The sequence below is a fragment of the Amphiprion ocellaris genome, chromosome 9, assembly GCF_022539595.1.
Source record: "Amphiprion ocellaris isolate individual 3 ecotype Okinawa chromosome 9, ASM2253959v1, whole genome shotgun sequence".
NCBI classification, from domain to species: domain Eukaryota; kingdom Metazoa; phylum Chordata; class Actinopteri; family Pomacentridae; genus Amphiprion; species Amphiprion ocellaris.
The window spans coordinates 33784844-33799494 of NC_072774.1; the positions used below are offsets into that span (position 1 = coordinate 33784844).

Below are 14651 nucleotides of genomic sequence, written 5' to 3' on the forward strand. Positions count from 1 at the left end.
GTAATTAATCTTGCTGTAGGTGTGATAATAATGGATGCTTTTTCAATACTTCCTGACATTCTAAAGTGATTAATAAAAATGTCAGTTAAAAATCTTCAGATGACTCATCTGCTAGGTGATTCACAAAAAAAATAAGTAAAGATTGAAGCAATTGTCAGTAAAATCATTGGAATCAGCTTCATAAATGTGAATATTTGTTAGTTTTTGTAATTATCTGTAGTAGTAAACTTATCATATTTGAGTTTTTGACCATTGGACAGGAAAAAATCTGAAATCAGAAATATTAGTAGGCATTTAAAAATATTTTCTGACATTTTACAATAAAAAAACTATTAATTGATTAATAAAGAAACATACAGACATATAACTGTAATGAAAATATTTGTGGTTGCAACTTTTAAAGTAAATCTATGTTGGAATAATATAATTAAGCGCAATAAGTAAAATGATGGAGACTGTAAGCACAAATGACATGAGCATTTGCATTTTAGGACCCCTGTAGGTCTGGGGCCCTTTAGCAGTTGCATGATTTGTCCATTTGCTTCAACTTTTACTAAGCCTTGGTGCAAATTAGAAAATACTGACAGGATAGCACATTAAAGTATGATGTTGAAAATGGTAGACATTATATGTGCTAAACATTAGCATGGTAGGATTGTGCTTGTGGGGATTTTTCCATGTTAGCATTGGTCTGAAGCTCAAAGTCTGATTGCTCTCAAGTCTTGTTCTATGAGATGTTCAACATAATAATTCTTGCAGTTTTTGTTGTGGCAAATCAGCAATAAGTCCAAGTCATGAGTTAAAACTGATGCATGAACTCAAAATAAAAATGTCAGGATGGTAAATATAAACAAAAATGCCCTGATTATCTTTAATTTAGCTTCTCTAGGGCTGTTACAAAGCAATCTGATCAGCCTTCAGCATTACCTGGAGCCTTTGTTTGTGTGAGATGTGCATGTGATAATTAGCCATGCCATGATCCATGTAATGAGAGATTATTTTTGGAAATGTTCACAGATCAGACATAGTGGGAAGACGTAGAATGTGCGGGGAGAGAAAGAAACAAGCACACTGAAAAGATCCAATCTTCCCACACTGTTTAAAGCGAGAGGGATAGTAGCAGATGGTAATGTGCAACAACACGGAACGCCTGCTTAGTAACAGAGTTTTATATCACCAATACAGAGCAGACTGGAGATGACGCTCGCACTGCCAGCTTCAATAAGTTCCCCATTAGACACACGATCTAGTATGTTTGTGTACAATATGCTCACACACACACACACACACACACACACACACACACACACACACACACACACACACACACACACACACACACACACACACACACACACACACATGGCTGAGTTCGTATTCCCTGTCAGTGCTACATTAATAAGCTCAACGTTTTTGCATTTTCATCCTTTTATGCTCTTCCTCTCGTCTTTGTTCTCAGCCAAAGTGAAAGGAACCAAATAAACCCAGACACATTTAACTTTGAAGGAAGTTCTTTTTAAATCAGGAAACATTTGATCAAAGGGGAGTTTTAAAAACTAATCTTTCAAATAAATTAATGAAGCAAGCCTGATTATTGAGTGCACTTCTAAAAGCTATGATGAGTACATGTGGGAGAAATTAACACAAACCAAATAACTTTCCTATTTTGCATGATGAGTCGTAGATTTCAGTCTTGAGGATGGTTTGAGTAGATATTTAAGCTCTGCTGGTTACTGGTGAGGAGGAAAGCAGATTTTTTCCCCCCCATATCTGTCCTCTAATGACCTGAGCTGCCGTCTGTACTCAGCTGTGCGCCAGGCAGGCCCTGGGCCTTCCTTACATCTATCACCACAGTCACAGGGTAATGATACAGGCGAGCCAAGGGGAGGCAGTTCAGGGGCCAGACATCTCCATCTTCTTCCTCAAGAGCCACACTGACCTACACACACACACACACACACACACACACACACACACACACACACACACACACACACACACACACACACACACACACACACACACACACACACACACACACACACGGCTTCTGGACTTGGATGACATTGACGAAATCTACTAATCTTATTACTATTTCTCCAATGCCTACAGTCCTGAAGTACATTTCAATCTTCTCCTAAGTTCTATAATTACTTTTTCTCCCTAAGATAGAGAAGATTAGCAATTGTTCCTTTTTTTTCTCTTTTCACTAAGTCTTTGTTGATATGTGAAAATGTCACCCGCTGTCTCTGTGAACTCATTTACAGGTTTTTCCATATGAGTTTGGTGCATCCATGGTGTGTTGGATTCACTCCCGCAGGAGAAGTCTTTAAAAGTTTAGGAGTAAACAAAAGAAGACTGATATAATTGGACTCTGAGGGTAAATATTATTTCAAATGAGCGCCCCAGAAATACCCGCAAAGAGATGGTGGAAATACGTAGATTTCTCAATAGGATTTTACAAATGAGCTCAACCTTGTTGCTGAAGTGCATTGAAATGACCTAAGTGCAACTCAGTCTTATGTCATTCAGGAATGAATGAATGAATCAAAATTCTTTGTTCCAGTACTATATAGCAATTTGTTTTCTTTTCATAAAATCAAAAAGTGACATTAGACTCATTTTATTTTTGTCTCGAGGAGTCCTCTGGAGGTTGCTGTGATGCAGGCACAGGCTGCAATCTGTAGTTTTATACGTTGAGACTAATTAGCTGTGAGCACCAATATGTTTAATACCTAATAATCTGGAGACAGTGAATCAAATTTTCCCTCAAGCAATTCAGCAGATTAGTTTGACTACTCAAATCAGTGAAATGTGCATAAATGTATGAATTATTAGATCATTTATTAGTATTAGAATTATAACAGAAACTGAAGATTGAGCAATGATGGTGCTGCAGTGATTATTTTGTCACTCCGAAGCATATTGACAAAAAGATTCAGCTTGACATAATAGTGGCCATTTCTCATTTTAAGAACCGGTTTTAAAATAAAATGCTCTTTAAATATAAATCTGAAATCAATTCAGCTAACCAGACTGTAGTATGAGATGTCTTTAAAATCGACTCTTTGGCGCTAGAGCCCTCTTGTATCAAATGGCGTTTTATCCTTTTAACTGAGATCAATGTCACTAAGTGAGACTTGGTTGGATGTCTGCAGCTGCTACTGCGTCCCATAAGAAAACTGTTTACTGCAAGTTTGACCAGAGTGAAGGAAGAATTAACAAAACCTTTACCTCCAGTGGAATAACAAAACTTGTTTCATCCAGACACCTTGGTAGTAAAAAGGAGAAATATGCAGGTTTGTCTCTGTCATCCATTCATCTTCTACTTTTCCAGACTGTGGTCAGGGAGAGAAACTGACTGTACAGTAAAAGGTTAAATTGAACTGTAACACTGAGAAAAGGCTTTTATGTGTATTCTCTATAGGCAGTGGTGCCTTAGCAACTGCATACGAAGCATTTAATCTTCAATTCTGCTGTGACGTGGTCCAACTGCTGTTATAGTGGTATTTTTTACAGACGGGCTATTAATAAAATGCATTATTAAAATCAAATAAGTGTCTTTTTGGAGACAGTGATGCAACAAAAAAAAGAAAATCAAATCCCACCACAATACATTTATTCAGCATGTCAGTTCTGAATGGTTGTTGCTCTGCCTGTCAAGCTGTTTAAGATGCTGTGTCAGTCACGACTATAAATCCCTATTTACCCCTTCAGGCTTACATGTGTTATCTCAATCAGTAGGACACACGAGTCAAACTTGAACTCTACACATTAAAAACAAGCAAGTATGTTCTGTACTTTTTAGTTTAATACATTTTGCTTTAACCACACATCTGAAGTATCGTTGCAACACCACAATTACACATCAAGATTCTTCCAAAAAAGGTACAGCTGGAGTTACTCCAGACATATTTGATCACGACAAGTACAGCTCGAAGGTGGACTACAGTGTGACGCTGTCTAAGACTGTAAACAACTACAGCATTCTCTGTCTTTTTCATCTGATGTGGTCAGATTTCTTTGCCTGGTTCAATATGGGGCCGTAAGGGTGCACAGTGAGATATCATATTCAGGCTGTCCTGTACATTTGCTTACTTTGTCAGGGACACACAGATTAACACATCATTGCACTGAGCTACAGAGAGGCAAACGGTCAGACAGCAGTGGAAGGAAGTGGACTTGTGCTCCAGAGGTTTCAGCACCCTGGACAGCTCCTCACAGCGTCCTGCATCAGACTGTTTCAGTGAATGGACTCATTCAGACTCTGTTCACTGGGTGAACTGCGACTCATGTTTGACAGGCTCGCCATGAGGGATTTCACTTTGTGTGCGTAATAGTTCCTCAGGTTAACCGAGGGCACCTCTTTTATCCCCTCGTCAAAATCGCAGCTCCTCATCGCGATTTCTAGCTGCTTCTGTCTCTTGTAGAAGAGGGAGAATTTATTGAATATGAGCGTGATCGGAAGCACAACTACTAAGATCCCGGCCAGGATGCAGGCCGAAGCGGTGAGCTTGCCCGCTATGGACACCGGCACCACGTCTCCGTACCCCACCGTGGTCATGCTGACGGTGGCCCACCACCAACATGCCGGGATAGTAGAGAGATCCTCGCTGTCCTCTTTCTCCACCGTGTAGGCCATGACGGAGAAAAAAGACACACCGACGGCCAGGTAAAGAAGCAGCAGGCCCACTTCTTTGTAGCTGTTCCTGAGTGTGGCCCCGAGGGAGCGCAACCCCGTGGAGTGACGGGCCAACTTCAGGATCCGGAAAATCCTCATCAGCCTCAGCACTTGCGCAACGCGTCCCAGGTTGGCCAGCGCCGGGCTGCTTTCCGCCACCAGGTTTATGAGCAGTGTCAGGTAAAAGGGAAGTATGGACACCAGGTCTATTACATTTAATGGATGGTCGAAGAAGTGCAGCAGGTCTGGAGCCACCACGAACCTGGCAACCAGCTCCAGAGTGAACCAACCGATGCCAAAGTGTTCCACAGTCTCAAAACGTGGGTCCTCGGTGGGTTGGCCCTCACTGTCCAAAAGGCTGAACTCACTCATGCTGTTCATGCACATAGTGGCGATGGAGCCGAGCACCACCAGGATGGAGAGGATGCTGATGATGCGGCTGGCCACGGAGTAGCCGGGGTTATCCAGCATCAACCACACGCGTCTCCGTGCGCTCCCCAGCAGCTGTTTGTCAAACTTGGTGGCGTCGTTGTAAAACTCCAACAGCTCGTCAAAGGATGATGTGGTGCTTCCCTCATCGCTCCTGTCATCCCAGTCCTCCCGATCCTGGTCCATCTTCCTACAGTGGTAGGCGCTGCTGCAGCAGGAGTCAATGAAGAACTCGTTGATGCCCCAGTACTCGATCTCCTGGCTGAAGGAGAAGATGCACAGCTCGGCCATGACGTGCAGTCGCCCCGTATTGTAGAAATTCAACACGTAGGGGAAGAGCGCAGGATTCCTGTCGAAGTAAAACTCTTTCTCGGTGTCATCGTAGTCATCGCACAGCTCCAGGATGGACTCTTTGGACTGGCAGTGGAGCAGACGCGCAAGCCTCGTCTCGGGGAACCGGGAGAGTGTGTCCGACTGGAGACGCTTCTTGAAGCCGCCCACGTTGATGCGAATGTCGGCGTTGTCATCCATGTGAGCGACGCTGCCCGGTTCCCCCAAGACCTGACCTGTCATGTCTGTAGAGAGGCACACAGAGAGACGAACAAAAAGAATGAATGAAAGAAAGAAAAGGCGACAGAACAAATCACAAAGACACAAAAAGGCGGGCAGATAGAAAGAGACACAGAGAGACGCACAATCAGAGAGAAGTTTTTTGAACTGACAGGTTTTACCCTGAGAATTATTTGTCTGAACCACGTGTTTTCTACATTTTAAATAAATTAACAATGATGACATGTAAGAACTTACTTTAAAGCGCGTTTAGTTAACCGAATCCACCCACAAGGAGACTCTGCATTTCAGCTCCATTGATGGCACAGTGCAGTTTTATAGGCAACCTGTGGACCTGCAATAAAAGCAGAGACCTTTGTCCTCTTATTTCCAGACAGGCGCGTCTCTGTCAGGTTTCTGAGCAGAAGAGGAGGAAGATGATTCCAAAGGGTGTCGGCGCGATGTCAAATGTAATGCTGCCTCCAGACAGAGATTTAAGTGACGTTCCTTCCTCAAATATACCCGGAGGCTTGATGTAGCCGCTCGCTCTTACATCCTGACATCCAGCAGGTTTTTACGCCTCATCAGTTCCAGGTATCCGCCACGTTCATTACAGTAAATTCTGGGAGCCATAGAAACGGATACACGCCCTGGCAGCGGCTTTTGTTTGTGCGAGGGAATTCCTCTCTCTCTTTCTTTCTCTTCTTTCTATCTGTTGCTGCGCAGCAACACGTAGCTGTCCCTGCGCACCGCCCTCCAGGAGTAAAAGCGGCATCACGGTGCTGAGGGGCGAGGCGCAGCTCGGCGAGGCGCCCCAGGAGAGGACAGGGAGTCACCAACTAACAAACACGTTTAAAAAAAAAAAAAAAAAACAACCCTCCAGACAGAAAGCTTGTAATGACAACATCAACTGTGGTGCGTTTAGGCTACAGTCACTGTAAAGTGGCTTCTTGCGGCCACTCCGGGGCCATATTGGCGTGACATTATCACTGTGATGGGGATAAATACACACAGAGAGACAAACTTGTAATCTGCTCTCATAATGTTACACAAATGCCAGATCGTTTTTTATAAACACGTTATGAAAAAGATTTATTCTAATAGCCACCCTGCTACTGCAGTGAATCAGTGTTGCACTTCAACTGAATGACACACACGAGACAGATTTTAAAAATGAATGTGTGCAGCAGGAGGTGGCAATATCCTAAATTTTATGTCTCTAGAAGCTCCAAAACTGTGGGAGCCAACATTTCTCATCACGGAACTCATTTGTGTGTTTTCTTTGCATAGGATACACCTTGAATCTGACTTAGAACGAAGGATTCATGATCAAAATCTCCAAGCTGAAACTGCCATAAGCCTGCAACCTCCTCACGTTCCAAAAGCTTCCCCAGAGCCAAAGACGATATTTATACAACTAACAGGCTGAGAAGAAATCCTCATGATGACTCACATGAACTGCATTTCTAAAATCACATAAGTGCCCTTTGATATTACACTGAAACATAGCGAACACTGTTGGATGTCAGACAAACTTTCCATGTCGCCTGAATGCCTCAAAGGTTTTACAGTAAAGATGTTTGTTACATATGAGGATCAACTGATTGCTGGTCGTTTATCAAACTCTCCTGCAACCTGGATCAATAGAATTATGTCATTCAGCCCAGGCCAGTGTCCCTCCATTCAAAATGATGTTAACTAATTGTCATGACGGAGTCTAACTATGATGTTTGATCCAAGAAAAAACAACAACACATACTAGCTTTCAACTCTGACCACTTCCACCTGAATCTGCTTCTATCAGTTCAGTGGTGACATCATTAACAGGCCTGTCTGGCAGGACATAAAGCCAGTGTTAAAGGGCAGCCTTGTTCTTATTGATTAAGCGCTGAAGGTTTTTGTCTCACAGATCCCAGTGTGTCTAATGAAGGTGATAGCGCCTGCAGACAAAGGCAGCCTCACACAAATTCTCTTTGGTGGATGCTTATTCATATACTATTAGTTAGGTCTTAGTCGGGAGGCATTTTGTGCACAAGAAAGGCCCGATGCAGGTCAATTGTTTGTGTCATTTATAGCCAGTCTAAGCTGTCCAGTCAATACACAAGAAACACATTAGAGTCCTCTCAGTTTGTGGTGTTTTAGTGTTGAAGAATACACATGTGGCCCATTTTCTGCCCCAACTCTTAAGGAATCACAGATACGGGTTGCAGCACTACCACTTAAAGACTTTAATGGCAGCTGCGCCCTCAGACTGTGCCACTGTGATCATTTCAGCGTCTCCTCTTTCCAGTGTCATTTAGTGGCCATCCTGTTTAAAACACCAGGCCTGAGTTTCATTTGAAAATACATTTAGGATCACTGGAAGCAATTTCCTTCTTGCTGTATTGTATTGCACTTCTTGTTTGGAAATATGACCACAGGCTGTAGGCAGCACTGGAACTGTTTACGCCTAAATAACATCTTTCACTCCCAGATTTTTTACTCCCAGGCAGCCAGCACATTAATATTTCATCACATTTTTTTTCCCTCCTCTCTTCCAACAATTGGAGCTTAACATGTAAGCCCATGAGACTGCCTGAGCAGATTGGGTCTTTACAGTTGTATTCACGCACGGCTTCCTCATTCTGGATGATTTTATGGGGGTTAATGAAAACTCAAATCTATGCTCTTCAGGTACTCCCCAATAATATGGCATTATAGATCATCCCAGATCCTCAACACCCTCACACACAGCTTTGTGGGATTGTAGAAGCTTAACAACAGCTTTGAAAACACACACACAACCACTCTGTTGATTGCAATAATGTGAAATCACAGATTTTTCCTATTAATGCTTCTCACTTGTGGGAACCATCTGCGGTTATATGGGAATGTTGTGCTGTGATTATAATCCTATTTATTCAGTCATTATCCTCATCCAGGAGGGTCTTATTAACTGCCTCTGTGTCATCCTCTGCTCACTGTGAGTCCTTCATGTTTGTGATCCATATGCTTTAATTATTTCTCATCATACCTTCTTTCAGTGTGCAGGAGTGTCATTTAATGCCTGTGTATTCAACAACATGTCTTTACCACAGCATTTGGATGGCTTTCACATGTCAGCATCTTAGGATTAGGCAGCAGTGAGCATTTAAAGTTTACCTGCTGGTTCATTTTCTGTGTAGAATATCGGAATTAGGTGTAAATAATAGGCATCTTCTAGGTCTGAAGGCTCCATCAGTCCTGAATGGTATCTCTGATGGCACACGTACACCTCCTCAGATTTCATTAGCGTGGGCAAAGAAGCTTGATGTTTGTCACAGCACGTCATCAAGACTTTGTTCACGATTACTGAGGTGGTTTGCACTAAATTATTTGTGCTAAAAGACTGTCCTCTGCATATTATTCACTTTCTGCTTTTCATTGAAGCGGCCTGCTTTTGATTCATTCTTCTTTCCCACATGATTGAGTTTCATGTGCTGCTTTGCGGAGGTGGAACTATTCCTCATAGCTTATTCCTCAACAAGTCTCTTTAGATCTGCTTTCGTTGTGATAGCAGGCCTTGCTTTTCAAAGCAAACCTTCAGTTTCACTTTATCATTGCAAGCTTGCTTTGTTCCACTATTGAAACGGCTCCAGTAGAACAAGTATTGAGTTTCAGCATATCAATGTTAAATTACTACATTACAAGCAGAATACATGCATATTCTTTAGCAAAAATATTATCAGCAAAATAATAACGTGTAGTACTTGTTGCTATAGAAACATGACTCGCCTAGTTAGACATTAACAGAACATTAGTGGTGATGCACAGTTAAGCAACATTTTACCGTCACAGCAGATCTAGGTGGAGCTTCCCTAAAAGTAGGTTCAGGGGTTCAAAGGATCTCAAGATTAAACCTGAGGGGATGTGAGGTGATTAACGGCAGTGATAAGAAGACAAAGCATCTTTCTGAGACTTACATCTATTCTGTTATTGGACTTTGCCATAATTGTTCTGCTTTCCATGAAATATATTTGCCTTTGTAAGTCAGGAGCATTTTTTTGAAACCACCTGAGAAAGTAAGAGGAGAATTGTCTCTGGTTCGAACCTAACATCTGAGATATTACCAAGAGGCCCAGCCAGTACTTTTTTGTAAGAGGAAAAAAATCCATAGTGGAAGCCACTGGATTAATTTGAAAAATTAATTGTTTGTCGTAAGCTTATTGTGGGATGCACAGTGGAGTGGTGGTTAGCATTTTCACCTTACAGCTAGAACATCTCCAGTTCACAACCCGGCCTTCCTGGGATCTTTCTGCATGGAGTTTGCATGTTCTCCCTGTACATATATGGGTTTTCTCCAGGTTCTCCAGCTTCCTCCCACAGTCCAAAAAAATGCTGAGGTTAACTGGTGATTCTAAATTGTCCGTAGCTGTGAATGTGAGTGTGATTGTTTGTCTCTATATGTAGTCCTGTGATAGACTGGTGACCTGTCCAGGTGTCCCCTGACTTCACCTTAAGTCAGCTGGGTGTGTAGGTGTAGATAATGGATGAATGGATGAATGGATGGATGGATGGATGGATGGATGCATGAATGGATGGATGGATGGATGGATGCATGGATGGATGAATGGATGGATGGATGGATGGGTGGATGCATGGATGGATGAATGGATGGATGGATGGATGGATGGATGGATGGATGGATGGATGGATGGATGGATGGATGGATGGATGGATGGATGGATGGATGGATGGATGGATGGATGGATGTTTGTTTGTTCTCATATAGAATCTTCAACTAAACTAATTATTTAAAGCTGTTAAATAAAGTTTAGAGATGGAATGAAGTAGAACCAGAAAACTGCAGGAAATTGAAATACCTAAAAATGTGCAAGGACATTATAATTGTACTTAAGAACAATATGTAAATAAATCTACTTTCCAATACTGCATACAAAAATTTTGCGCTCTACCTCATGGATATATTTAGCAGCAGTTCGTCATCTCCTAACTTGAATGATGAGGGGGGCTTTACAATCCTACATGGCTGCAAAAACTGAAAGAAAAATCTGTGTATTCAGAGCCATTTTCCGTTTCAATAAAATGCCTCCTGCATTTTCAATCACTAGCATTTACATTCTGCACACTCTTGGCAAGCTTTCATTCACATCTCATATCTTTTGATGGAGCCTTTTGAAGAACCTACTATAAATTCAAACATAAAATATTAGGTTTATCGTTGTGTCTCAACACTGACGACTGAAGAGAAAAAGAAATATGTCTTCAGCATGAAAATGATCAATTGCTTCAATTTCAGGATCTGACCTTAAATCATGTGTAATAAAATATTAAGTGCATTCAGGATGTAATTAATTTTGAATAAAATAATGTATATTTTCAACTGATTGATATTTAAAAAGCAGCAGAAGGCAAAACTCTGGAGCCAGTAAATTTACATCAAACTGATTTCCAGAGGAACTTTTGAGACAATATATATTGTGTGTGTTGAGACTAGGATATGAGGTGAAGGTCTAACAATGAGAAAATACTCTGAGCCCTGAGGGACAAATCAGTTACAGAGTTTTTAATCATTCTGTCAATTTCAAGCCTTCATTTTCAAACTCATATTTAGTAATTATAGCCATATGGTCAAGCGGAGATAGCCCATTTATCCCTAAAGAGAGCCATTTTCTTCACACTTTTAGTAAGTGGGAAGGAGATAAAGGCAGGGGGAGTTAAAGAGAGAGCATGGAGAGGACTGAATGAGAATGAGAGAGAAGAAAGGAAAAAGAAAGTATGGATGCTGTCATCTCTGTCTCTTCTTTCCTCAGAAGCATGAGGTGCAGGCTCAAGTGAGAATGTGTAGGAGTTTTTTTTGTGTGTTGACTAAATCTGCTGCTCCCTATCTTTTGCTCTGCTGCCTTCATCTCTCTCTCCTTCCTAGGTTTTGTTTTCCACTCCCTCACTGTCTTTATGTGTCTCTCTCAACATTTTATATCTCCCTTTCCCCCCGTCACATATATATTTTATTCTTCACTCGTGTTTCCTCACATCAGTCCTCCAACGTCTTTCTCCATTAGAGGTCACGGTTCAACAATGTGTTGACCTCATCCTTGACTGAAAACATCATGGTGTCATCTGACGCCTTGCCAGGGGGAATCCATAAGCACTGGGGAAAATGCCAAGGCCCTCTGTTCGTGACAAATGTTGTCATTCAAAGCTCACCCAGAATCCCTGCCGATGCTGATGGATAAACCAGCAGGGTCCTAAGAGATTTATGGAAACAGTAAAAAAAGAGGGGGGGAATCTATTTAGTCATGTTATTCCGACATGTGAAATAAAATGTGCTTTCAATTGTCTTCCATCTTCCACTTCACGCCACAGTAATCACATCCAATGGGTCTTGATTATTATGGCAGAGGAAGCTGGCTGACTCAGGAGAGAGTGCAGACAGAGAAGGAGCAGGGTGAATACAGATGGAAACTTGAGACACTGATTCTCCAGCTTTCAGCTCTGGAGAGTCTGAGTTTCTGCACTGTAACAAAACACATAAGAAATTAACACATTATCAAGTGTCCACCTGACTGGAGTCTCTGTGCTTGGCATGATGTGCACTAATTGGCTCTGATGGTAGCTATTAATGTGCGACAGCAGCATCTGGGTGACCTAAATACAGAAGCAGCTCCACGACAGTAATTGGAACAATAAGATCTTATGCAAAAGCTAGAGGTCTGCCCACACAAGGAAATGGCCCTGCATTGCTACTGACAAATTAATTAGTTTGCTTCAGCTTCATCTAGTTTGCGAGTGAGGTGGGAGCTGCTCCACGATGTCCTTCAGTTTCAAACACTCTGCTAAAGTACGGACTGTCCTCTACTCTCCGAGGCTGAAGGGACTTTTGATATAGAGACATTGAGGGCCTCTCTTTTCATTTTGGTAATTTAAATCTGAATCAGTAATGTCACTCAGGGTTATCCAGCTGCTGCACACTTTCAATAAACTGCACTTTCCCACCCTCAGATGTGCCTCAATACCAGATCGTGAGAAGGTTTTTGGCTTGTTAGTTTCAGAATTTCTGAATGACGTGACTGTTTTCTTGTTGGAAAGTCAAATCAACTAACCACAAAATGTCAAAAGATGAATGAAAAGAGCCATAACATTCACTAAGACATGCAAAACTTTAGGACACAAAGCAACCATACATTGATAAAATCAGCCTCAAGGAGATGCAAAATGACCAAAGAAACAAAGACACTGTTTTGTTGAGCCTGTTTCTACGTAGGAAGAGAGGGGAGGCTGGGGGTGGCTTATCATTTTTAGGCTATTTGAAGATGCAGATTGCAGCCATTATTCTTTTCGTGTGATTTCCTATTTTTGAAGTTGTTTGTTTGGCATTCCTTTATTACACTGAAAGTATAGAACTATTAATAATGAGTTTATAGTTGCCAAGAATGTGGTTGTTGTATGAGAGTTTTAACACATTTTTGAATGCTTCAAAAACCCATCCCTGTATCCAAAAATCCAATAATAGTAGTCCAGGTGCTTATCCAAATTGCCGAAAACTCTTTTCCCATTAACAGTGTATCAATACGTGCAGTCAACCTGAGGATTTTGCATCTTATTTGGAGATTATTATCCCAGTTTGTGTGGAATATGAAATGTAATTCTGTGATATGAATACAAATGTGGGTGAAAAGCCATCACACCAAAGTGTGTGTGTGTGTGTGTGCGTGTGTGTGTGTGATAGTAAAGGCCATTTGTATCTGAAAGAAAGCGGCGGCCCCATCTGCACAAGATAATTTTGTTTATGCTGACAACACAGCAGAACAAACCAGCCTTTATTCATCATTTCTCTATTTGCAGAAAGGATGCTGGATGAGTGAGCTCCCATAAAAGACAACACAGCAATGCATCTCAGTTCATTCCTTTGAGTGGGTCCCACAGCTGGACCCACACTCAGTGGAGATCAGATACTGTCCTCCTGATGTAGCCGGCCTTGTTCTGCATCATCGTTTTTTTCTATGATGATTCGGTTTTTTGTCTTCCTTTGAGGTGCTGATGAGGTTTCCAAAAGCGAAAGATGAAAAGCAGATATGAATAAATTCGCAAATTTATACACAATGGCACACCTGCTGCCTGTAGGTGAGAGCAGTGCCGATCTCACAGCAAGTGGGCATCATGTGGCTCTACTAAATGGGATGCGATTGTCACTCAAATCTTTGTGCCTTCCTGAATGCGCCCAGCAGGTGGCATTAGGTTCAAAATCCACTGGAGCGCTGACAAATCACGTTTTTATTTAGTTTCGACTAAAGGATATTTCAAATAATAGATTTAGCTCTTTCCATCACTTGTGATCCACCTTTAACACACATTTTTACGCTTTAAACCAAAGTGAATGAAAAAGCCTTGGTGTTTGTATTCGTTAAATTTTCATTTCAGGGTAGCCTATCAAAGACCCCGGAGATTCAATACCACTGCCAAGCAGAAAATGAAATCCACGTTCCATTTCAACCCAAACACTATAAATCTTTTGGCTATGTGGCTATTTCCTCCGACCTTGAAATAGAATTTACAAGCAGGAAGCACAAACATGAAGGAATCTGATTAGGTGAGATATGACTCCAGCTCTTCTATTAACTGCTTTCTGTTTATTTCTATTCCGCATTGTGTGATCGATTATCTGACGTCAAAGTATAGTTTTGCATCAAAGGAATACGTAGATGTGCTCCTTCTCTGCGTCCAGTCCACCACCTGAGCGCATTTCTTATGCGTAACAGGAACCGCACCTGTCGGTTTATGATACTTTCAAGTGCACATCGTGATGTCGTAAATCAGAACTTCAAGTTGCCAATGAATTTTAGACCGGTGGGTACTAGCACTTCTTTTCCTCTGATGCTGCAGTTAATTAAAAATCCCTTTAATCAAGTTGGCTCTTTCAAAATAAAATAGCAAACGCTACATATAAAACATAAAAACATAATTTCAACTCCATTTACGACTGCTTTTCATTTGAGTGTCCATTTCCCCGACT

At 41.6% G+C, this 14651-nt stretch overlaps 1 protein-coding gene across 1 annotated transcript; it reads right to left on the minus strand.

Moving 5' to 3' along the window:
• Positions 1–3789: 3789 nt before the first annotated feature.
• LOC111569410 (potassium voltage-gated channel subfamily S member 2) lies at positions 3790–6538 on the minus strand. Its single transcript, XM_023271499.3, has 2 exons — positions 5918–6538; positions 3790–5685 (listed from the first exon to the last, which is right to left on the minus strand). Exon 2 carries the CDS (start codon positions 5681–5683, stop codon positions 4244–4246), a length of 1440 nt encoding a protein of 479 aa, XP_023127267.1. The 5' UTR covers positions 5684–5685; positions 5918–6538; the 3' UTR covers positions 3790–4243.
• Positions 6539–14651: the final 8113 nt, after the last annotated feature.